This window comes from Dermacentor albipictus, chromosome 9 (genome assembly GCF_038994185.2).
Source record: "Dermacentor albipictus isolate Rhodes 1998 colony chromosome 9, USDA_Dalb.pri_finalv2, whole genome shotgun sequence".
In the NCBI taxonomy this organism is placed as follows: domain Eukaryota; kingdom Metazoa; phylum Arthropoda; class Arachnida; order Ixodida; family Ixodidae; genus Dermacentor; species Dermacentor albipictus.
This window is the reverse complement of record NC_091829.1, coordinates 110511459-110537592: the sequence shown is the minus strand read 5'-3', so window position 1 is coordinate 110537592 and position 26134 is coordinate 110511459. Positions and strand designations below refer to the sequence as shown.

At 47.9% G+C, this 26134-nt stretch overlaps 1 protein-coding gene across 2 annotated transcripts in view; it reads right to left on the bottom strand.

The window, feature by feature from the left end:
* LOC135897481 (uncharacterized) overlaps window positions 1–19870 on the bottom strand; it is a 79650-nt gene extending 59780 nt beyond the window's left edge. For both annotated transcript variants that reach the window (XM_065426105.2, XM_065426106.2), the window contains exons 1-3: window positions 19709–19870; window positions 10305–10435; window positions 3884–4043 (exon numbers count right to left, since the gene is read on the bottom strand). In XM_065426105.2, coding sequence (XP_065282177.2) covers window positions 3884–4043; window positions 10305–10395 — 251 coding nt within the window. In that variant the 5' untranslated portion in view covers window positions 10396–10435; window positions 19709–19870. The remainder of the gene's footprint in view (window positions 1–3883; window positions 4044–10304; window positions 10436–19708) is intronic.
* Between the last annotated feature and the right edge of the window lie 6264 nt (window positions 19871–26134).

The window sequence follows — 26134 nt, the reverse complement described above, 5'->3', positions numbered from 1 at the left end:
GTCATTACGGCTACAAGGAGCTGATGTTCCTGGCACACGTGGTCAGCGCGGAAGGCGTTAGCCTCGATCCCGCGAAAAGTGCCGCTTTAGCCACATTTCCAACACCGACCGACAAGAAAGCTGTCCGACGCTTCCTGGGCCTTTGCCATACTATCGGCGTTTCATCGAAAATTTTTCGAAGATGGCAGAGCCGCTGACTCGTCTCACGAGGGACGATGCATCGTTCGTCTGGGCCTCAGAGCAAGAGACTGCTTTCACCGAGCTTCGACAGCGTTTGATGTCAGCACCAGTTTTGGCCCACTTTGAGGAGGAGGCGGACACAGCAGTTCATACAGACGCCAGTAACGTTGGTCTTGGTGCGGTGCTTCTACAACGGCAGGAAGCTAGATATTGAAATAGTGATCGCCTACCCAAGTCACACGCTATCGCGTGCAGAGACCAACTACAACCATCACAGAGAAAGAGTGTCTTGCCGCCGTATGGGTGCTGGCCAAGTTTTGACCTTACCTCTACGGTCGCCCATTCAAAGTTGTAACCGATCATCACTCGTTATGCTGGCTTGAAAATCTGCGGGACCCTTCTGAACGACTGGTACGGTGTAGTCTACGTTTGCTGGTGTACGACGTGACCATCGTGTACAAGTCGGGCCGTATACACGAAGACGCTGATGCACTCTCGCGCGCCCCTATCGACACTACCGGCCAAGACACTGGAGAACAACGGCGCTTTCCTTGGGGCCGTAAGCTTTACTGATTTGTCCACACGACAGCGCGCAGTCGACGCACTACGGCTTGTATTCTAACATCTGGAAGGACGAAACCCATAAATACCCCGGCATATTTCTCGAGGATTGTCGTCTTTTTGTTTACGACATGGCGTCCTGTATAAGAACTCCGCTGCCACCAACAAGGCCTACCTTTTGGTCATTCCAGCAGACCTCCGTGCCGAAGTTTTCTTCGCCTGTCATGACGGGCCTCCGTCTGGCCATTTGGGCTTTACGCGAACGCTTGATAGAGTGCGCAAATCCTACTACTGACCGAAACTTGCCGAGTGTGTTAAGCGGTACGTCCAAGCCTGCCGTGAATGCCAGCGCAGAAAGTCGCCAGCTGTGAGGCCTGCGGGATCGCTGGATCCGATTGACTCACCTGGCAAACCTTTCGGCCAGGTCGGCATGGATCTTCTGGGCCCGTTTCCACTGTCATCTTGCAACAGGTGGATAATCGTGGCCACAGACTATGCTGACACAAAGGCGCTGCCTCGAGGACAGCTTTCGAGGTTGCTCAGTTTTTCATACAGAGTATCGTCCTACGGCGTGGCCACCCATCACACGTCATCACAGGCGGAGGTAAAGCCTTTACAACACAGCTCATTGAAGACGTTTTTAAACTCAGCTGCACGACCCATCGAAGGACAACTGCCTATCATCCGCAGACAAACGGCTTGACCGAACGACTGAACAAAACGATGACTGACATGCTGTCTATGTACGTAGACGTACAGCACAAGACGTGGGACGAGATACTCCTTTGCGTAATGTTTGCCTATAACACTGCTACGCAAGAAATAACACGCTTCACGCCGTTTTACCACGTTTACGGAGTGAAGTGCAGACTATGTTACAAGCAAAGCTGCCGTGCCACAACATCGATCATGTCGACCTCGCCCGAGATGCCGAACTTTTCGTGCAACGCGCAGAAGAAGCCCGTCAGCTTGCCCGAGTACACATAAAGAAACAACAGAGCATCGATGCGCACCGTTACAATCTCCGCCATCGACATGTCGAGTTCCAACCGGGTGATTGCTGCGAATTAGTGACGTGAATTGCGAGGTCCTTCCTGATAGAAACCAGCCTCCCCGACGTCGACAACCGCAATCTGAGATTGTGCATGTTGTGCGGTTGAAACCGTGCTAGAGCCCCTAATATTCAACGTTTTCAGCCGCTTAGGTTAGTTTATGTTGTTGCTCGTCCCTCAGTGCCTTGCGACTATATCGCAAACCACATTGATTGAGACTATAGCCGATGTGTTCGTCCTAGGCCATCTCGGCGCTCTCACGTCCTGCCTCTGTATGGTTTCCTGCTTTTTTTGAAGAGGGGGTAATGCCACATGGGGTGGCACAGCTAGGGGACTGAAGAAGAGGACAACAAAGTTCATCTCGTATCACGCGTCACCGCTTACGTTTCATAAAGTTCAAACGCCTGGATCTTCATTCAGCGCGTATACTACAGCTGGGTATACGCGACAATATGTAAGAATAATTATGTAGAATTGTCTGAGTATGCGTAAGCATTGCGCCCCTTGCTCGCCTCCCTGTATACGCCACGACGTATGTTTTCCCGATTGACGAAGCAGCAAACGATTCATTAAATGTATGCTTTATTGGCCTTATAATCTATATTTGCTCTTGATCCAAATAGTATAACCCCTTATCAACTCGCTCGTAATCAAGCTGATTGTGCTCGATCCAACGCTTATCGAACCTTATCAGCATTGATTGGTCGTTATCCACCTCATCGCACATGATCCTACCCTTATTTACCCTTATAAGACTCGATCCATTCCTTATGGACTCTTGCAACCTTTATCGCTCTTTAACCTTACAGGACAGGATCCGACCTTTATCAACCTTATCAGAGTTACTTCGGCCACTGTAAATTCTTATCACTCTTTAGCACCTCATCCATTCGCGTCGAACCATTATCAATCGCAATCAGACCCATATAACTCATCAGTCTTTATCATCATTTTAAACTCATTGACTGCTTATCTTTTACGTTGCCTGACAACACAGACAACACGGTACAGCACATTCATAGGGTTCAGATGCATTCGCCTTCTGCAAGTGTGGGTGTTGAGCCGGGTGGGCAAGAGCCTCGGCTTCTGGGTGTCACGCGTCAGTGAAGGTTTTCCTCAGTGAGTCCACAAAGAAATGCTTACTCATTTAATACGCAGACAACGGGGCAAAACACATTCATATGGTTCAGATGTGTTCGCCTTGTGAAAGCGTGAGTGTCTAGCTCTGTGGGTAAAACACTCGGCTTCTGAGCGCCATGCACCATGCACCAGCGACGGCTTTCCTCAGTGAGTCAACATAAAAATGCGTACACATTTATTATACAGTCGACGCGGTACAACACATAAATATGATTCAGGTGTATTCGCCTTCTGGAAGCTCGGTGGGTAAGAAGGCACTCAGCTTCTGAGAGTAACGCGTCAGCGATGGTTTTCCTCCGTGAATCGACACAGAAATGCTTACAGATCCAATACTTTTCATTAAGCGATGACAATTTATTCTTTTTTTTACAGTTACGATAAACGGCAGCACTGCCGGATGGTCGCTAAAGTTGCAAAAAAGACAATGTCTACGCTCACTGCAGGTGTCATTTAATCGTACTTTAGTTGTTTTCCTCGCTTGATTCTTGTACCATATATGCGGAAACTTTATTGAAATATTTAGTACCACTGAACGAATTCTTTGAGACGATTTTATTTTGAGAAAGGTTTATTTGTGCTGTAAAGAACACGCCTTAGGCCGAGCCACTTTGAAAAAAAGTTCTTGCACACCTCCATTCTGCCATTTCCATGGTGGCACAACACACTTAGGGAACTTGTATAGGCGCAGGTGCAAGATTTTGTTTGTCAAAGTCCAGAATTCAACGAAAAATCGCCTGGTCGCACCGCATAGAAAAAAAGAAGGACTCTGCTATAAACGTCGGTTTTGACTTGGTCAGTGAGCGAAAGTCTGCGTTTTATTTTTTTCGAACTCTTGACCCCAGTTCTCTCGTTACGAGCACAAGTTTGACAGCCAGTCGAGCCAAAACAAAACGTGGGTTGTAGTCAAACCAAGTGCCACGAACAGCTACATCTCCCATGGTACCGCTCACCTGCAGATGTCATGCGACTCGGTTACGCTCTCGTCTTCAATCTGCTGCACGTGAGCATAAAAGCGGTTGGCGCACAAGAACTGAGCCTTCCAGGCTGCGTCCTTTGCGCACAGCTCAGACGATACGCGAGTGGTCTCAGCATGCCCTTTATCCGAGTAGGCTGCAAGAAAAGTAAATATGGAATCAACTTCAGCGAGAAACGTAGGCTTTCATAAGTAGACCTATGGAAGTCAATGCATAAATAACTCCCAAAGAGTTGGTGCACCGCTCTGTCGCACAAAAATTTACTCATACTCATTAGTACCAAGAACCTTGGGAGATTGGAACCGTCTACCTGTCTCCATCACTGCCATCTCTACATTCAAGATCTTCGAGACAGCCGCTGACACTTATATTTTTTGAAGGCCCTCCTCTATATAAAGCTCTGGGACGGTTGAGAATAAGAAAATACATAAGCAATCAAGTAAGTAAATAAACAATCAGATAAACAAATAAATAAAGCGTAAGCGTACAGGTAAGCGTAAAGGTAAGCGTACTTTGTAAGGAGTTGCTGCTTTGGCTGTCATCTCATTATTTTCATACACAGGCGTCTATATGTTGTTACGGACATCCAAACCGGTGCCACCAGTGTTATGACATCCAACCGGTGCCGCCAGTGTTACGAACTTGTACCGCTGCACCACGATTACGGCTTTGTGGTCCCGTAGCGCTCGTCACCCGTTTCGTGACAGAGCGTTGGTAGCGAAGACTCCGAGCCTGGCGTCGATGAGAATAACAAAAGGGACTTTATACATTATATACAGGTTATCATACAGGACATGAACGGGTCGGCACTGGGGCCGAGTGCTCACAACAAACGCGACTGTTCTCGCACGACGACGTCCGGCGAAAACGCGTGACACATCTCACCCCAGTCGGGAGCGACACTCTCTCCCGGTGGGACGGCGGATCCTGTTTTTCAGGCAGCGCGTTGCTGCTTTTATAATCCCCGAAGAACCATTGTCACTGAAACGGCCCAATACAAAGTCAGCACACGACGGTCGTCCGAGGGGTCCAACCAGCGACCGCGCTGGCCACCCGGTTCAAAGTTCGCGCGCGCGGTGACCTCCAGGCAAGGGAGGTGCGGCGCCGGGCTGTCTGGCACACGCGGACACGTCCAAACATGCGGATCGTTGAGGCTTCTCCCGCAGGAGGACACCGCTGCCCGACGGCTCAGCATCTTGACTAGTGAAGGGAGAATTAGGGCGCTCGCAGGATAGATTCCGCATCTTGCAGATTCGGAATCCGGGCTTGTGGTAATGGCACAACAGCATCCCCGCCCTCAGATAAGGCGCCGGGAAGACGAGCTGCCTCCACGTGGCTCGGATGCCGGGCGCGCACGTTCGTCAGGCTCGTCCAAGTTCACGTCCAGTGTCGGGACGCCAGGTAACTTCACGTGCCCAGGTCCGACTCGCCAGGACAGGAGCTCTGCTCACCGCGTCGTCGCCAAGGCACCTTGACCAGCTCCGCTCGGGTCGTTCCTAAGACCTTGCTTCTCACCACTGGTCCCGCTTGGTCGTTCTGCAGCTTGCAAAACCGACCGGCAAAAGGCAACACCCAACACGAACAAGTGCCCTCTGTCTCCCGTCAAACACCAGACAAGGCCATAATCCAAATCAACCTAACTAAATCGCTATCCCTCTTTTTGCTCCCGCTGCAACAAGAGGCAGGTGTACGATCTAGTACACAAGGCTCAAACAACCAATTTTCAAATTAACAACGCAACAAAATAGAAACAATTATTAATCAGCAATAATAATTACAAATAGAATGGTCCCCTTGAAATCACTTGGACCGAAAACATACTTCTGAGGAAGCAAATGAGGTCATTCATTTTTCCCGGCGATATTTTCGCGGAATCCGAAGCTGCTTATATTTGCGACCCTGCTTATCCGTGTAGCGGCGGTACAATAAGCCAGATTCCTTGCCAAATGAAACCCTCTTTTTTTTTTCACTCCCCGTTTGACGCTCTTCCTCAGATCGGCTAATGAACAGTCTTCCTGTTGCTCGCGAATCAGACTTTCTCTTTCAACTGCAGCCTGCTCCTGCCGGCTGGCGGAAACCGGAGCGAGTGTGGAGCCCGCGTCGCCTAATTGCGGCGTCGCGTCTATATCGCGGCTAGCACTGCACGCGTCACTCCCACTCACTTCCAGGACCCGCTCGTCTAGGCCAGCGTCCGAGCTCTGCCTCTCCCGTGACTGCTCGCCACTCAAGTTACCCTGATCGGTCCCTGTACCGCACCGCTCTTCGCTCACCGACGCTAAGTCAAGTTCCCTCGACAGCGGGCGCGCTTTGGATCGCGTGGGGGCCATGTACGCCACGTCGGCAAAGAATGATTTGCCGTGATCCCTCAGCAGCTGCTCCGAGCTATTTGAGAAGAGGTAGGAAAATTGCTCCGGGAGGGCGGCTGACACAGCGGCTTCGGTGTTAAGTTTCCCAAACTCTCCTTCAATGATAACCGTTGCGATCGGTAAACAGACACTCTCCTTCTCGGCCACTTGCCGTATCCTAACGCACTCTCCCGTAAAATCACTCGAGGAGACGAAAGACGGGTGAACAACGTCCATAGTTGCTGCAGAGTCCCGCAGTGCTCGGCACTTCTTGCCGTTTACCTTAATTTCCTGCACATAGGGCTCCAATAGACGCATGTTCTTGTGAGTTTCCTGTATCGTTGCAAAAGCAATTCTCTCTGGGCAGCTTGCAGCGATGTGCCCTTGCTTTTTGCAATTGTAGCAGGTTAACGGTTTCCGTTTTTCAAAAGAACGCGTCATTTCGTTTCGCTGTTTCGGACCATCGTCATCATTCTGAGATGTATTCTGCCCTTCCCTTACAGTTTCTTTGGTAAGGGATTCGTCGTCCCGAAACTCGCGACGCGTGATTTGCTTCCGTTCGTCGGGCTTCCCGGAAAACCAATCTCTCCTATCAGCTTTTTCTACGCGCACTGCCTTGCTGTGCAAGCTGCGGCGTGTGTAATACTCTTCCGCTAACTCTGCTGCCTTGTTTAGCTTGACATCCTTTAGCCTATCTTGCAGCCAGAGCCGGACATCCTCATCAATGCAACGGTAGAACTGCTCCAACGCGATGCATTCGACAATTTTGTCGCGGTCGTCGTAAACCTCTTCGCCCTTCAGCCATTCCACCAAGTCGGCTTTTAGACGAAACGCGAAGTCAACATTCGACTCCTTACCCTTTTTTGCATACCGGAACCTCTGCCGGAAAGCTTCGGGCGACAATTTGTACTTCCGCAGTAGCGCTTCCTTCACATCACTGTAGCTCTCAAACGCCTCTTTCGATAAGCAAGTTATTACGTCTGATGCCTCCCCAGGAAGCAACGCTAACAGATTCTGTGCCCAGAGGGATCGCTCAATGCTATTCCGTTCGCACACGTGCTCAAATTTCACGAGGTATTTGGCCATATCCTCTCCGACGACAAAGGGTGGAAGTTGATCGCGTATTCTTGGAACATTGGAAGTGAGACTAGGCGCTGGCGAGCTATTTCGGGTCTCCAACTCTTTCATTTTAAGCTCGTGCTCACGAATCTCTCTCCTTTCCTCCTTTTCCTCCTCGCGACGTTGCTGTTCTCTCCTTTCCTCCTTTTCCTCTTCGCGACGTTCCTGTTCTCTCCTTTCCTGCTCGCAACGTTCCTTCTCCCTTTCCTCCCTTTCCCGACGTTCATTGATATCCGCCCAGGCCTCAGCGGCTTCCTCAGCCGTTACGTCCCCAGTCCTCATGACCTCAAGGATCGCATTCTTTCTTTTGGTTGAGCCCAACTCAATGCCCAACTCCTCACAAATTTCGAGAAGTTCCTTCACCTTGTACTTCTCCATCGTTCACACTGTCCTCCTGCTGTTTACCCTTTTTGAATATACCTGCCGTACGCTACTATAACACTACTAGTAAGACATATGCAAGTATTTCGCACACTGCCCTGTTTACCCCCTCAGCATCCCCTGGTTTTCAAAACACTCTTACTAGGCTTGAAACACACAAGGTTATCACAATGCAACACCAAATCCTTCCCTAAGCTACTATAACCTGTGTCAGAGAAAGTCTGGTGTTTGAGGTAAACTTCAGGCACTCACCGCGCCGAGGTAGCTGATGCCGGTCAATCCCGTAGCTGCCATCCAGTGTTACGGACATCCAAACCGGTGCCACCAGTGTTATGACATCCAACCGGTGCCGCCAGTGTTACGAACTTGTACCGCTGCACCACGATTACGGCTTTGTGGTCCCGTAGCGCTCGTCACCCGTTTCGTGACAGAGCGTTGGTAGCGAAGACTCCGAGCCTGGCGTCGATGAGAATAACAAAAGGGACTTTATACATTATATACAGGTTATCATACAGGACATGAACGGGTCGGCACTGGGGCCGAGTGCTCACAACAAACGCGACTGTTCACGCACGACGACGTCCGGCGAAAACGCGTGACACATCTCACCCCAGTCGGGAGCGACACTCTCTCCCGGTGGGACGGCGGATCCTGTTTTTCAGGCAGCGCGTTGCTGCTTTTATAATCCCCGAAGAACCATTGTCACTGAAACGGCCCAATACAAAGTCAGCACACGACGGTCGTCCGAGGGGTCCAACCAGCGACCGCGCTGGCCACCCGGTTCAAAGTTCGCGCGCGCGGTGACCTCCAGGCAAGGGAGGTGCGGCGCCGGGCTGTCTGGCACACGCGGACACGTCCAAACATGCGGATCGTTGAGGCTTCTCCCGCAGGAGGGCACCGCTGCCCGACGGCTCAGCATCTTGACTAGTGAAGGGAGAATTAGGGCGCTCGCAGGATAGATTCCGCATCTTGCAGATTCGGAATCCGGGCTTGTGGTAATGGCACAACAATGTCTCGTCTGCACAAAGAAAGCCCCCCAAAACCCCACTAGAAACTGGAAATAACTATACGATATCGCTATTTGGCCAAGTTCCGCTAAGAACAATTAGTATTTGCGGTGAAGCAGACGAACACGCACATCAGGTGGACTGCCATCGCTTGTCACTGGTTCCAAGCTAGCGCTCGAGCTGTCGGCGCTGACCGATTGCCTACTGGCAGTCTCTCGGTGCCTAAAATTGGCGACAGGCGGTGACAGTCCAGCTGACGTGCATGCTCGAGCGCTTCACTGCAGTCTCAGTGAACTTGACGCAACATTAACCAGAACACAAAATGTACAATCAATGCCTATTCAGCCTTTGTCGACCGTATTTCGATATAGACACCAGACAATGGAGCATTTTGTCATTAATCGGTTGGCAACCATTCATCAGAAATGCGAAGCTACGTCGAACGTGTTTTTGTTGAGTGTTCGGAATATGTAGAATAGTCTCACGTTTAGCCGAGTTCTCTAGCTTACTGCAATACATCGTCCCTCATAACTCAGTCTCAGCATTGACAGGTTACATGGCGCCGCATCGACCACTTACGTAGCTGTTCGGCTGCCCCTCGCTTCTTCCCATTTATTTAAAAAGAAGTTTGGTCATGCGCTCTGCAGCGCATGTGACGTCTGCTATTTTCGACAAGTCACTATACCTACAGTAACTTTTTTTTTACAGTTACATATGTAAACACCTGACTTTCCAGCCAGTTCTTGACATCCAGCGCGTATATATCGGTATCAAAGATAGCCTAGATATCATAGATATCATAGATACTATAGATATCAAAGATGATCACGATGACGAGGCTTGCAGACAGTCCCGACTTTTGACTAATGTCCGGAGTCTCGACCAGACCCAGTCGCGACGGGCAAATCTCTCTACAATAGCTTCCTTTTTTTCTACCCAATAACAATAGATAGACCGGATTTGCTTCTTATGATGCCTGACAGCTCGGTTGCATATTAGTCTTTTTTTGTCGTTTGTTCCATTGGCAAAAGCATACAGGCAGTAATTATCCGGTTTCTCAGCAGCAGTAAAAAGTTTCCTGCACCGAGACCTCTCCTTCTGCAAGACGACCATCCTAATGAAATTCGCATCGGCAGAGAAGATGGCGGCACAATGGGATGAGAAGGCTTCAGTCCAGTCATCAAAAGTCGACAGAAGATCACAAAGCTAGTGCAAGGGCTACGACAGCATGTATATATTCATAGGAGTCGTTCCATACGCAGATGCCGCTGTTGCAACGTGTAGTTCCTAGCCAAGATTAACAGCTATGTGTTTTCATCCTGGCCGAAAACCTCGTCAACGCGCTATGTACAGGCGCTGGGATCAAGACTTCAGCGCCATCTTTACAATTCGTTGAGTAGCGCACGTTCGGCCGCCACATAAACGGTAAGACTCCACAAAGTCGCTGTGCACTCAAACGCTCGTGACGAAGGATGTTAAGAATTTCCTGGGAAAAAAAATCACACAGCTCGAGCCCTGGGTATAGAATGGAGAGCGGGAACTTACGCAGCGTTTCTTCGGTGTGTGTCGTCACGCTCTGGACGCCCACGAAACCAGTGAACGTGGCTACTAGGAGACCGAAGAGAGCCGTCTTCATCGCTTGACCTTCGACACCCAAATGCCGGTCGAAGAGAGTGCTGCGTAAGTGATCCAAGCAACTCGAGTGCGTAAGACTAGTATGGCGCACGCGCGCAAGACTGAAAATAAAAATCACAACCTTTGGGGAATATCTTATCCCCAAAGAATAACACCCATCTGTCTTGCTTCAGCCCCCTTTCTTGAAAACTCTCTGCTCGTTACCATCCTGTCAAGAACACAATGTCATGCTGATGACACGCGTACCGCTCGTGACAAAGCAGAGTTAAGAAAAAAAAATGCAGGCAAGATAGATGGCGATTACTATTTGGGGACAAGATAATCCCCAAACGGTTCAAACCGTTCACAGAGTGTAGCTGAAAGGAAGGTCAAACTGCCATCTGGAGCACTTTCGGCACATAGTAAGTTGTCACCAAGAGCATGCACGCCTGCCCCTCCCGACATGGCTGCCACTGTATCGCCGCAGACGCGACGCCGCTTACGTGGCGGTGAAGAAGCTCTCCCATTGTTTCTTAAATCACCTGACCGGTTGACTACGTCAGTCGCCGACGCGCAGTGAGGGACGAGCTAGTGCGGAGGCACTTCAGAGATTGTCAGAGCGGCTCGGAAGTCGGGGCAGCATGGGGTGCATCGCGACACAGCTGAAGAATGTGGCTGGCAGGTGGCGATCTCATGGCCTGCATACTCGCCTAGTACACCAACCCGCGGCGCCAGTCCGCAATTGTTTTGGCCAGTTAGGTACCATCAGCCCGACGCTTCTTCAGATCAATGTTCGAACGAACACGCCCCAGATAAGCCTTTGTGGTCTGACCTGTTCTCACAACTGTCCTTCTAACAATTTTTTTTTTTGTGTACGCATTAAATTTCTCATGTATATTTAATTTTTTTATTTTTATTTTTGTAATTTTTTGTAATGTGTGTTCCTTTCTACTGCTTTTGACTGCATTGTTTGTCGCGTTTATTGTCTGTATTTTTTACTTGTCTCGCGCTTGTTTATTATTTCTTCTCGTACATAAATACCCATGGGGTGGACTGCTTGCACGCATCACGAGAGAGTTTTGGGAGTGTTTGTTAGGCGCACCGTTCCAGCGCAGGCTTGCTAGTTCGTGTGCTGTTTGTACTGTTTTCAATGCTGGTCACGCCTGATTTTCTGTTAGCTGGCGATTTACAAGATAGCGACCGCCCCGTGTCGTACAACAAACGAAGCTCCAGCGCTCTGCGTGCGAGAGTACAGTGTTAGAAAGTAAGTTCCGTTTCCGGCTTGTGTCTGGCCTCTGCCGTGGCAGCAGCCACATTCTTTCTTCATTGTGACAAAATGATTGACGGCGGCGTTCTTTAGTTTGCGTTTTCAGACGCGACATCACCCTCCAATTTGTCCAAGACTACGCTTTGAACTGATCGGGTGTGCAAGTATCAGCATTGATAACTTAAACTGTTCTCCAGGTTCACCAAGGCTTGGCACTAGAGGAACAAGAGCGCATTAAATATTCACCGACGATCCCGATACTCCCTAATGAGAAATTTGAGCGCAGCTGTATACACGTTTCCATTTCGTAATATATAAAGGCAAAGAATTTGAAAGAGACAGTCGGCAATCGTCGAAAATCTCATCGGCAGGTCAAGCGCGTCCGCTTTTACGAAGGTTCGAAAGTAATGGCTGGTGCCGCTTGGCTTTCAGAAAGTAATACGCAATACGCGTCGCGCATACAATCAGATTACAAAGTAATGGCAAACCGTGACAATCGAAACAAGCGCGAACGAGACAGACCAAAGCAAACAAGCGCGAGCGAGAGCTGACGCGAGCAGTTGTTTCTGAAGGCGCCGCTCTCATTGGTTTTCGCCGTTCGCGGGTCACGTCTTTCATCTGCCCCTCCGCATTCGCTCTTTCGTCTTTTGCTGTTGTGCTCATTCACTCGGCTACGCCGGCGAAGCTCGCCACATTAAGAGCTAGCTCTCAAAAAATTTAATGGTAAATTTGGGTACTGCTGTTGCGAACGGAAGTATCGTTCGAGCGACGTGCACTCCTTTAATAGAGAATGAAGTGTACGTCGTTTTAGTGTAGTTTGGGAAAGCTACGAACAGCGTCATCGGAGCACACTGCCGGTGCGTGGAGAGTCATCTGTCGCAGCCTTAGGGCTTCAATGCTGTGAACGGCTTCATGAGCGATAGGGAGGCAATAAATATAGGCCGTCTGCCAGACGGCTCTTATCAGCCTCTTTAACACGTAGAGAGGCCTGCTTATCTTTCACAAATCCGAGCTCATGTTCGAAGGGAATAGTGAGAAAGGTGGAACAAACGACGCAAACACATACACAGTCATCTCGTTTGTCCCCTCTTTTGCACGATCCCCTTCACAGATGTTGCCGTACAACCTAGCTCGGATAACCAACCGCACTGTGGTCATGGTTTATGCAGCATTCCACGGCCCCCTCGATATTAGCGGCGAGGAGTTACGGAGTCGCCATCTATCGGGAGCGCCTCGCTTGCGTAGTATGAGGGATCACGCGGCGCGCTCCTCATAGGTTTTGCTGTCAGCGCTCACAGAGAATACCACGCGCGAGCTCTCTCGGACATTTCTGTAAGTACTTTCGAAATGAGAGAAGTTTTTTACTGTCTAAATAATAATCTTGGGCAAACTGAAAGCATAGCATCGTTTACAGACGCTATCTCTTTACCGAATACGTACAGTGAACGCCACCGCGCGCAGTCGCCGCGATAGAGTCTCCCAAACCGGCTTCTTGCGTGAAAGGTAGGTAAACGCTGAGAGCAAACTATGTGAAATATGTTCTTATAGTGTTTGTATAACTAAATGGAGCATAATAGAATGAAGCCTCAATGCAGCGATCGAACAGATTCGCAGCGACCGACTGCGCGTCTGCATGCTTGTCCGCGCACTGTTTTGTTTTCGCCGCGTGCGCGTTTTCGCTCCGTGCCATGAGCTTTAGGCCGCAGAATATGAGCATTTGACAGTATACAAGCAGCCATTGTTGCGTGGGCGCTATCAGAGCTGTTCAAAAATAATTTAATTGTAAAGACTTCGATGCCTACGGGGACTCTGATGTGCCGTCGCGACTATTCGATCTTTTTTTTTCTAAATTCTTGGACGTTTCAACATTATTTCTCGAGTTGCGTCGCACTGTATGTTTATCGGTGTTCTCAGCGTGCGATTTCCCGCTGCTTCTTTTTTTGTAATCCAGTGCATTATTTCATAACACAAACATGACCATATGCCATGCTTTAATTTTTTTAAATGTGCTTCTTACCACTCACTTTCGACTCCAGTGAACTTGCCAGTGTCTATGGCATCGACAAGTGCATAGACCAAACCGTCATGACATTAGTCGGGCAGCGGACTCGGGCGAGCGTGTCACTGCGCGTTTTCCGAACATCGCAGACCCGGCGCCGTAGCAGAAATCGTCCTCGCGTCTGTGCTTGCTGCATACCCGAGTTGTAGCCGATGACTGCTTGCCGGTTTTATGTTTCGCAAGCCAAGCTTCACGCATCTTCTTGTCCTGCGGCTACGTATGAATAAGGCTGACACGGGGCTCCGTTGCGTACGTCCGGCATTGCGGCACCGAGCAGTAGCCTACCATGTTGCGCGCCTTCAAAGGCAGCCACTACCTATTGTAGTGCTTTCAAGCGTTGTAAAGGAGACACTCCAAGCGGGAAAATCTCGCCGCTAAATGAGGACCGCAGCGTACTCGTTTTCAGCTCGCTTCGGCGCTCCCGAAGCAGCCGACGCGGCCGCTGTGTCCACGTGATCCCTAATAGCACGTCACGCCGACAGAGGCGCCAGCTTTTCCAGTGGTGAAGCTCAAGGCCAATATACAAGGCGTTCCACATAACTTGTGCCAAAATTAAAAAAATACGCAAATGTCACGTAGCTGGGCAGAACCACGGTAACGTTGTTGGCCGTCGCAGGGAGCAAGCCATTACCTTTTGTGTTTCGCGGAATTAAACAATTATAAAAAGTTCACTATTTCCGATCCATCTTTTTGTTGCCCTATTGGTGTTAAGTTTTTTCCAAGCTTGTAAGGAGCCCGCAAAAGCGCGCGCAAAATGACGCACGATTTGTGGTTCGGCACTTTATCGTGTTTTTCTAACGCTTGGAAAAAACCAAGAACTTCTATATAGCCTGCATTGAGCAGCAGAAAGATGGATCGGGAATTTTTCATGATGAACCTACAAATTCCTGATTCCTAATTTTGCTCTCATTGCAATTTTTAGGGAGTGAACCAATTAATAACTAATTGTGTAGTTAGGCAAAATATGAAAAATAGTCCCACTTGTTCCAAGCGACGGCAAAGAACACTACCTTGGTTCTGTCCAGCTACACGGCACTCGCATATTGATGCGAAAGCATTGTCCGAACCAACATTTGCTCGAACATTTACTTAAACAGTGTTTTCATGCGCTTGGCACTGTATAAAATTCATTCCGTTTCATCTGATATGTATCTGTGTAGGTTGTTTACCGAAATCATCATTAGGTTGTATCTTTACACTCGTGTTCTGATGGGTATGGGTTGTTAACATCGCATTTTAGGTTCTTATGCGTTTTTCACGCTACCAGATATTGCTAAACTACGTTTCTCTTTTATTTATTTCTTTTTATCTATTTTATTTGTTTCTGCTCGACGCATAGATCTTTTTTTTATTGTTCCTAACTCCTTCATATAATATTTGCATTGTACACATTCCACTTACGCTTGAAATTTTTCGTTCCCCCCTATGTATGATCCTAACGGGCCCTTAGGCCATCCAAATAAATAAATAAATAAATAAATAAATAAATAAATAAATAAATAAATAAATAAATGGTCATAATGCGGAAAAGCCAGCGTATGTAGCATCTAAAGGGCGCCTAAATTCCCACTGGCTGAAATACACGCCACGTGCGCGCCTAGAGGGAGCAGAGGGGGTGAAAGGGCACAGATGCTGGCACACCAGGTGCCGCGTGGGAGGAGTGCGCGTCGCCAGGGCCTCACGTCAACCCCGCTCTCGGAAACCTGTTATCCGCGCGTTTCTTGTCCGCACACGCTCTCGACTGCATTCTAACTTCGTCTCGGTGATGGCTATAAACAAATGAATGTATTAACGAATTCATCGACGATTACGGTACCCACTAACGCGAAATTTAAGCGCAGATCTATTCGCACTTTCCAGCGCCTATAGGTGGCGCGGAGAGCGTTCCAATATGGCGGGGATAGAGGTGATGGAGGCGATACGAAAGCGTGCGCATCTGCAGAAGCAGGCGGCTTACGGGCCTCTGGTATCTCTAAGCGCGATCCTTAACATTGCTAAGGAAACGCAGAGATGTGTTGTAGAGGGAGAGGTTACGTTTAACGCTGGCCATATAATATGGTGTGAAATACGAAAGACGACAAGCGCGGCTGTTCAGGTCGAGTAACTCTGCCTGCAGACAAGCGCCGTGAGAGGCCCGCCGCATACTATAAAAGTTGAAGTCTGCAGTGTAACCGGCGCCGTAAAGGTCACTATGTATCCTTACGTTTCGTAACCTATACGCGATGTACAAGAATTGACATCAAGCAGTTAATCGGTAGCGCTCAGATGTAAACAAAGCGCAGTATGCGCTTTATGCCGCTGCATAAGGTAAACGTTGGGTGCATTCACGATGAGATAAATGGCTCGACGCACCGGCTTATATACGGAATGCTTGTTAATGATGCCGGATAATACGTAAACATTTCAGTAGTGCCGATTTACAATATATGAGTGACACTATGACGTGTGCCAGCGCGCCCCGTTTTACAGCACGATTAATGTTTTCGCGTGCTGTAGGGAAGCTCGCATGCGCATTCTTCATCAATGACCGCTTCAGGTACGTAATCCTGGCCCTTGTTTCTTGCAACATTGTTATAGAAGAGATACTTTAAGACCAAACAAAACTACAAAACCAGAAACACGCGCGCTCGACCCCCGGTCAGTACACACCTTTGAATACAGAAAAAAAAAAAAATCAGCGAACGCCTTGTGCATAGACCGCCTGTTTCGTTCTCACACAAAACGACTACGAACAGTTGCGGAATAGGTTCTCTAGTTTGCAATGCTCGCGACGGAGCGTCAGGCACCGTCGCAGAGTATTTGCCGAAACAGTGCGAGTGCAGGCAGAAAACTTAATAAACGGTGACACTTGTGTACTTAAATTTATTTTGGGAATCTGTAGAGGGCCTTCTTCGGCCAACGCTAGGTCTCAGTTACACCTAGGTCTCAGTCTCGCTTCGTGGGACCGCAGCGGGATCTTTTGCGAAGTCACAGCGTTTCTCTTCAGCCGCTTTCGTAAGAGCTCGCCACAAAAATAAAATGAAATCATTGAGCAACAGTCAAGTACACTCACCAAGGTGGCCCCAAAAGAAGTTTTTGTTGAAATTCTCGCTACATATGACTATTTCTTCCCTCACTTGCTTCCCGATGCGGAGCTTGATCACCCACAACTTCCTGTCTTTCTTTTTTCTTTTGGAAAGTGGTGCTTTTCCCAATACTTTTCCCAATATTGCACGATTTGTGCATTGTGGCACAGTGCGCATGCGGTTGCTCTTCGCTCGTCGACTGTTTTTTTTTTTTTTCCCCATATCAAAGAGTACCAAAGCGCCAACACAGCTGCGGAAACCACGTGGGCGGAAAATCCATCACCGCCTCCCGGGTTCCGAAAAAATCCGCGCGGCGGCGTTAGCGTATCTGGAAAGCGCGAATACGTGCTTTCATATATTAGCTGGAGCGTACAATTTGTATCGTGCGGCATGTTGCAAATGAAGCGAAGTGCGCAGTGATTGCTTCGCTAATGTGGAGATCGCGTGAGCAAGCGCGTGAGTGACACGTGGGCGCGGTTCACAGCAGCCGCTGCCGACAGACCTCCAAGACGACGCGCGCGAATGTGGCGGCATCTCGTAGCTACTGTCATCGCGGTACGCTTTTATTCTCACGCTTTTGCCACACCCTCCACCGATTTACGCCTCACAGTACAGCTACACTCTCCTCTCCGTTTTCCTTCTCACGTAACTTAAATCCCCCACCCTTTCATCCAACGCTGCGCTGTACAAACAGAATAAACTCAAAAGGAAAAAAATTATGCGTATCTCAGGCACTGTGGGAATTGATGTAAGCGAAGTTTTCTGTGCTGTTTGCTTTGATTGACAATAATCAGCGGTGATTAAGACGGCGAATTTTTAATTTCTTCAACGTTTATTCCATCCCGAGAGTGGTGAGTGGATGTTAAACGTTACCTAGGGTGCACCACTGCTGTTTGTATGCGTAGTACACAGAATACACACGGAGAGGTGTTTGCTTGATACGTTGTTGCACACCCTATTTCACAACCACTGAGAGGGTTGAGCATATTGTCTCACATGGCACATCCCCAACGTGGCAGGAATAGTAAACTTTCATCAAAACTGAGAGCTGGGAGAGTTTGTCGTATCTATCTTTCTCCTCTACGTCTTTTTCATGTACTTTATGTTAAGGTAGTCAACATTATTTGAATTATGGGGCGGTATGTACCGAAGCCACGATAGGAATTTGAGGCACGCCGTGGTGGCGGACGCCGGATTAACTTTGACACCGTGATGTTCTTTAACGTGTCCCTAAGCGCGCCAGCGTTTTTTATTTGACCCTTGTCGAAATGCGGATGCTGAGGTTTGGATCAAATCCGCGACCTCGAGCAATGCCATAACCGCAAAGCGACCACAACGCGCACATATAGAAGTGTTGATATCACGTGTGACCGCTTCCGTAGTGTCGCCTAGGTCCTACGGTGCTCTTAAATTGATGCGGCTCCGCTTCTGCACGCTCTGTATAAGTTGTCCGCTGGACAAATTTGCATGGTATTCATTTTTGAGAAATAGCAGAAACGTACCGTACCGTACCTTGAACTTAAATTTACCCCGTTCGCCCGCCACCGCTGTCGTGCCTGTAGTAGTAGCGTTTCCTTGCCTTCTCACGTCACCTCTCCTGGCGAAGAATGGCAAGGCTGTTATTCACTGGCCTCGCGACTGCGTCGTTTCTACCCCTTCTCTGCATCCTTTCCCACGGCTTTTGCAAGTGAATAGAAAAATAAGCGTTGCAATTTCTGCAATGCGTTTGTGTGTAGGAGGAGGGGGTGGGAAGTCACGGACAATTGCAGCTGTTGAGAAGCTTAAGTGGTGAGGCCTGGGGAGCTCCAGAGGGAATTACGCACATTTGACGCGGTGCAATGGTCCAAACGAGTTTCTCGCATCGCTTTTCCTCTCTGCCGCGCTCCTGTTATGTATGCACACGCTCTGAACCAGCCCCCGACGCGAAGCGCCAGGCAGCAGCAGCAGCAGTAGCAGCAGTGGGAAAGTCGAAGGAACAGGCCAAGATAGCTTCACTTTAAAATGTCCGCGGCAGTGTTTCAAACCAACGACCCCAAGCTCAGAAGCCGAGTGTCCTATAGAAAGGGCTAAACCAGCGCCTTCTAAACAGCAGGCCTGTGCGCTCTGCTTTATGAAACTATGCTACTTCACCCGAAATATCCATTGCCATGCCCGGCGTGAAAAAAGCGGTGGCGGTATGATTAACGCGACTTACTAGGAAGCGATCACATTAGGTTTCATGGCAGTCGGGCAAGGAAGCGCGACGTCACGGATCGAAGTGCACCGGCCTTGTGCTGTCTAGGAAACTGACCAAGCGTTTGAACGCGCTCACTTGCTTGCGAGGAGCTCAAAACTCGGACTGCTTTGCGGCGTTCAAGTGACCATTAATGCTTTCGCATTCACAACTCATAAGAAGGGCTTTGGTGTCCTCGGCTTTTATTGTGCTTAATGTATGACAGCATTTTGTTATGTGCAATCTGGAAACAGTGAATTTAGCTGGGGTCGAGGTGCCCTCAGATTTTTTAAAAATTTTGGCAAAAGTTTGGTGGGACACCCACTATAGACAGACAAAGGACTTATCACGCTACAACAGCTTTAAATCCGTCTAAATCATCCTAGTTTTTTAAATACCCCGCACCCAAGTCAAGAAATACGAGGATATGGAGAGAACTAATTTTCTCTCCCTTTTGAAAGCATTCTGCCTCGCCTTGTTTCACATGGCTATGCTAACATAAAAAAGATTGCTCGAAGACGAAAGGTAAATGACACGGGCGCGACGAAGGAAACTGCACTCACTTCTGTCTTTCTCAGGAAGCATATTTTATGCGTCCAACATAGGGCAGCACTGATATATCAATGGGACACCTATCTCAAGAGTGACTATGCAGCGAGTTATTGCTCGATTCAGCTTGGGGAGCAGTGTCGAGATTCACTGGCTCCGCACATCACTACACGCACTACTCACCCGGTTCAGCGGGACCACAATTTGGGCGGATCAGACGAGCCAAAAGGTGACCGCGTCGGCAGCGGCCATTTCCGCCAGCCAGCGAGGGGCCGCCTATCTTAGTCTTCGATCCCCGAGTGCGGCGGACGTGATCAGTCTTCTCGGCTCTTGATGTCGATCGCGCTTACCCTGCTTCTGTAAGCGATGCTGCTGCTGCTGACCGGAGTGGCCGTGGCACATACCCACAGTGAGGGATTCGCCATGAATCGGGCGGTTAAGAAAACGAACGAAGATACACAAATCAGAAACACGGATATGCAATGAACACAGACTTGCTAAACGGAAAGAAGCTCCCCATCATGTGAACACGCCTCATTAGGAGCCGTTTGGAAGGCGACGTATTGCATCTTTAGCACTCACGAAGTCGTTCATAGCAATACAAAACAAAACAAAAACAATTCTGCTGTTTTACGTGCCAAAACCACGATATTATTATGAGTCACGCCGTACTAGGCGACTACGCAATAATTTCAACTGCCTGGGTATCTTTCAAGTGCTCTGATGGGACAGGACAAGGACGGTTTCGCATTTTGTCTCTATCGAAATGCGGCCGCCTAGGCGGCCATTTGATCCCACGACCTCGTGCTTAGCATGATAACAATTTGCCGTCTGACTGGCCCGTCTGTCAGTGGTTTTTGACGCCCCGTCACCATTACATCTTACTTTCGTGACGTAAAAAGCATGCTTGTCACCATGCTTTACCCCAGAAAGCTGTGTTGATGATGGCCCGCGTTTGGAACAGGCTTCATTAAGAGAAAGCATTATGATGTTTGTCACGTTCGAGAGATTACACACCATATCGTGGTTACGGAGTCCGCGGCTATATAATAATGCAAAAAGCGCCAAAAACGAATGCTTGCGTATGTAGCGTGTGGCTGCAATTTGAGAAGAAAACACTGGGGAGTTACTAATTCCAATCACCAACAAAAAAAAGAAACAAGAAAGAAAGAAAAATAAAGTGAGAAAGAAAGAAACCAGAATGGAGTCTAAATAGCTCAGGCGCCCCCGTTCAGACAACTACCGCAATAAGCTACCGTTGCTGACAATTACAGCTCGATGGTCACCTGAGGTTCCGTGGTGCCCAGAAAAGAGGGAGTAGCAGAATGTCTATGGCTAACACTGCTAGCGTATCAAAAAACAGCGACGAAGAGAACTAAAATGAAAACGGAGCTAGAAAGCCGTGACAGGCAGCAATTGAATTGCAAAACTCTCATACATAATCTACTGGCGAGGCTACATACACTGGATCGCCTCAACGCATTACTCAGCTTGCCTCAAGGAAAGGACAGTAATGGGAGGAATCTGAAAGCACACGCAACTCCCTGTACTCAAAAGCTGCTGCGCTTTGGGTGACATCGCTGATGTTATTTCAACGCATGAGCATGTTCATGTGACACGTCTCAAGTCCACAAACACAGCAAGGGCCGATTTGGTTAAAATTGGGCATGACATCTCTAAACTTTCTGCGCCTACACGCATATTTCCTCTTTGGGAGCAAGTATGAATTGCGAACCCTAAGCCATTGGCGAAGAACATGGGACAAGATCAGTCGGCAAGGAGACAGGCCCACGCCAAACACCATGACGAGTATACACACGAACTAGGCGAGGGTAACGACCATTCTGGCAGGTGCCATATAGTCTATGTACATGTTTCTATCCAACGACCAGAGGAGGAGCCAATGTTCACTTTGCCGTAGACAAATATGGGAGCAGCCGAACGGGGCAGTAAACTCCACCTCTCGAGACATGTCATTGACAGCTCTACGGCACTGTATATCATCGAACATTTTGCCAAGCATGCTAAACACACGGCTAACAAATTTCTAAAAGATGCTAAACACCACTGCTCCCAAGGTGCCTTTAGAGCTTGTAAGGACACTCGCACAGCAACCGCTGTGGTCTACCAACTCCGCCTCCCCGTGCGTCGTCTGCGTGGCCAAGGTCAAGATATTCGCTTACACTAGATCCAAGGGCATACGGGTATAACAGGAAATGTGCGGGCCCACCGACTAGCACGTGCCACGCTTCTATGCGCGCAGTCGAGACCACCCGAACAATTATTGAACAATGTGCCTTAAGACAAGGAAATACAAAGTGAGTGGTACAATCCCACTGAAGCAGTAGCCGGAGCCAAGGGCCACCGGCGCAGCTATGCCCTCACTACATCCAACCCCATGGGCATTCCTAGTCTGCCCTCCCAGGCTGTTACTAGTGAGCAGTAGGTTCTGCCCCGGCAGGTACAAACTGGAACTCGCCTTACTCCCTTTCTCGTGCAGCGTTTTCGCAGAAAGCAACACCCTCGTGGAGGGGAACGTTCGCTGCGAGTACCTGCAGCCCTTGCCACACCCGGGTGGACCTCTAACACTTAGTCCGGGACTACCCGCTGTACTATGGCACCAGGCAAAGAGCCCTTGTTTCGCTCCCAACGGAATGACGACCTACTTCCCTTCAGACCTGGGCACTACCTAGACGCAGCAGAGCTGCGACCGCCAACTAGTCCTGGCGGTCACTGTACGAATTCTTCGTTGATCCTGAGGCTCCAGCCACCGGGACCAGGCTTGTTCATCTTGAGCGTACGGGCAAAAGCATAAGACCCCATAATGTAGATAATTAGGCCTCCCTTTCACTGCCTCCCTTATCTTTTCCCGCGCACCACTTCCCAAACCAATTAACCGCCGCTCTTTAAGGGCAAAAATGTTAATAAAGGCGTGTAGCAACAACTGCCTTCCGAGAGAGAGGGGAAACCGACACGACTGATCTCTTAGCGTAGCATTTTTAAAACATTGGACATTTAAAACTTGGGATTTTCTCTTAAGCAAATCAGGCACTCAAAACATATAATATAGGGCTACAAAGTTGCAGAAAGGAGGACCGGATAATAAAGTGAATTCAGAGCATTATTCCAACTTATATTAGAATATCTGTGCAGTACAAAATGCTTCCTGAAAGGAACTGGCTAGCAACCGATAATCGAATTTAACTGCAAAAACAGCTGTCTTACCTTACCTTTCCTTACCTCTTGTTGGCACTTTTCCCATGCAACTCGTGCGTGTTTTCTAGCTTCAGTTGAAAGCTGGTCTCAAAAACACCACATTAAAAAGTTGCTCGTCAATTTAATTCTTTCATACAATGTGCAACGGTCCATAACAACTTGAATATTACCTATATTAAAAAACACTACCGCAATATTTACACTACACATTTTATTTGAGATTTCTCACTTTCACATAGATTGCCGTAATATAAAACTTGTCATAAAGCAAACATGCTGGCAAAATATGCAGTAAAGGTAGGTTATTTTCTTATGAGAAAGATAGCGCATGAGTGATGAGGACAAGGAAGGAAGTAGAGCGGGTGATAACTAAACTGTACCCAGCTACACACACGCACCTGTAGCAATACCCCACACATGGTGCATTCGAAGCCAAAATACACAAAGAGAAATGAAAGACGTGAGCAAGGCTTCTTTTATTGATCACAAATAATCCTGTAAGAGCGGATAACGTAATGGCTGGAATCACCCTCAGTAAAGAGATGAATTAGTTACATATTAGGTGCCACATTTGCATGTCACGCGCATAAAGCTCTTGCGACTTTCTTTGTTTGCATTTTTAATTTGCAATCATGACTGACTTACGTAAGGCGTCCCTATAGCTTGGAGGATATGCCGAAAGAAGTGGTTCTATAAACACTGAAGCTGAATTAAGGTTGACTGACACAGAATTGCAATTTTTAATTATTTTATGTTTGTGTCTATGATTATCTACTACGAAGCTTTTTGCAGAGTGAAACACATCCACACAATACACAGTGCGCAGCCAAGTGTTAATATACGTACTTCATTTCTACCTTCTCTGTTGGCCCCTTAAGGTAACATTGGTGCAAAGGTCTGTCTACCGAACGTATGTGATCCCACAGAAGAGAGCAGATAAGCTACATTAATGGTGCATTAAATAAAACATTTTCGGTGCTTAACTTTCCATTGCCGCTCTTACCTTGACTGACTTTTTGCTTTGTTGTGTACTTTAGCACAGATCCTACGCAATTGATTTCATGACGTAAGCAAATCACACCACAGCGAGATGTCATAATATTTGAAATTATAAGTGAAAGTTCGCATATACGCCATAACGGGAAATTTATCCTTTACCTTTGTTTCTGTATTCTCTACTGAACATTTGGCATTACGTACTTTGCTACTTTTTTGCTGATGCAGACAGGCCATTGCACCAATGCTAGGTTAAGAAAACAACAGAGGAAGGTAAAAAGCAAGAACAGGTGTTGATGCTTTTGGGTGTGCACTGTGCATTGAGTGGATGTGTTTCAATGTACAAGAAAACTACTTCGCAGATAAACATAACATCAAAGATATAACAATTAAACTCGAAGCCTACCTTATTATTAATATAGACGGTTATGTATAAATTAACTTTCGAGACCCTCAGTGATGAAGAAACAGGTTTTAGAATGCGTGTTGAGGCAAGTAAGTTACTCGTGATTACAAAGAAAACAAAAAACAAGCAAGGCCACAACAACTTCGCACATGTAACATACAAATAAAAAAAATTAAATTATGGGGTTTTACGTGCCAAAACCACTTTCTGATTATGAGGCACGCCGTAGTGGAGGACTCCGGAAATTTCGCCCACCTGGGGTTCTTTAACGTGCACTTAAATCTAAGTACACGGGTGTTTTCGCATTTCGCCCCCATCGAAATGCGGCCGCCGTGGCCGGGATTCGATCCCGCGACCTCGTGCTCAGCAGCCTAACACCATAGCCACTGAGCAACCACGGCGGGTGATACAAATAAGGCACCTCACATAAAGGATTTATGTAATTGCTGGGTTAACTTACAGCTGGCGAATAATCTGCGCTTACATGAGGATATGCAACTAGTAAAAGCCTTGGGTGGATACTACGTCTTCTTTTGTGGCTTTCAGCTCTCCTGAGCACATGCACATTGTATGGTACAGCTACCTGGATGTAGCTCGGAAATGTTGAGCGTTAGTGCCAATACTGCATTTTGTCCTGCACTATCATTACATTAACTTATAACTAACTAATAGCCCCACTAGCGGCTCTATTATCTGTATCTCAAAGAAACATACTGATTTCACTGTAAATTGCTAACAGAAGGAGGCTGAGAGATCGAGTAGCTGACTTTAGTAAGAAGTTATAAACATGGATAAGGTGCCTCAGAAAGGCTGGTTAACATTTGGACAGCAGGACCTATCTTCGTCAAATGCAGCCCTGTCATCCTTGGCAGGTTAGTTTTAACAGGTTAGTATAGTGACTTCATGTGCTTTTATTGTCGGTGGTAGCTGGCTCTAGATAGAGAGCCTGTGTATCACACGTTGACTCTCGAGAGTCAGGGCTGAAACTGGTGCGCTAGGCCGAAGATAAAGTGTTTGCAGCCTTACGTGAACACGCCCCCATTGAAATTTGTGCAACCGCCTTTGAATGTTGTAGCGCGTAGCATCGCGTTGCTGTGTGAATTTCTCTCCGCTTATTTTTTCTCTTCTTTCTCCTGGTATTCCCTTTACCCCTTTCCCCAGCACGGGGTAGCCAGCCGGTACTTACACTGGCTAACCTCCCTGTCTTTCCTTCCCTTTTGGCTATCTCTTTCTCTCCCATCGAAATGCAGCCGCCGTGGCTGGGATTCGATCCCGCGACCTCGTGCTTAGCAGCCCAACACCATAGCCACTAATCAACCACGGCAGGTATTGAGTAACATAATTAACTACAATTACCTAAATAAGTATCAGTAACGAAAAAATTACAGGCAGCTACTCCACTGTACCATAAACAATATTCCCTCGGTTTTTCTTCGTGTAACGCCTTGCTCTTCTTTTTAAATCTTGGTGCATGATAGTTATTTGGGACACCCTGTTTATGTTTATGACCTTTGCATGCAACTAAGTTTTCATCCCTAATAAATGTTGTAAATTATTAGAAATGTCGTTTTTCATGATACGTTAGGATTGCTTACTGGAAAGAGAAGCAATAGTGAGATACGCAACATTCACGTGTATTTCGCACACCATTGGTAGAAGACTGCCGCGGGGGTCATTTGAGTCTGTAGATATTTTTCATGGTTGAAACAGCACGCAAAGCATTTTGAAGCCAGGAAAACAAAGAGCAACATATTCATTCTCTAGGCTTAAGCTGTCCATACCTTTACAAATAATTATTAATTGGCTACCTTCATCTTTTCAAAATATAATAAACTTTGTCCTGTGTGTATATTTAAATATATTGTGTATGTACATGGTGTTTACAGTGGAAATTTAAAACAATGTTTAGGTTCAAAAATGCGGATGAGGCAGCCACCGCTAGTGCTTCTAATGCGCGTGTCCCCCTATTTCATTTTATTTCCTTAAAGATA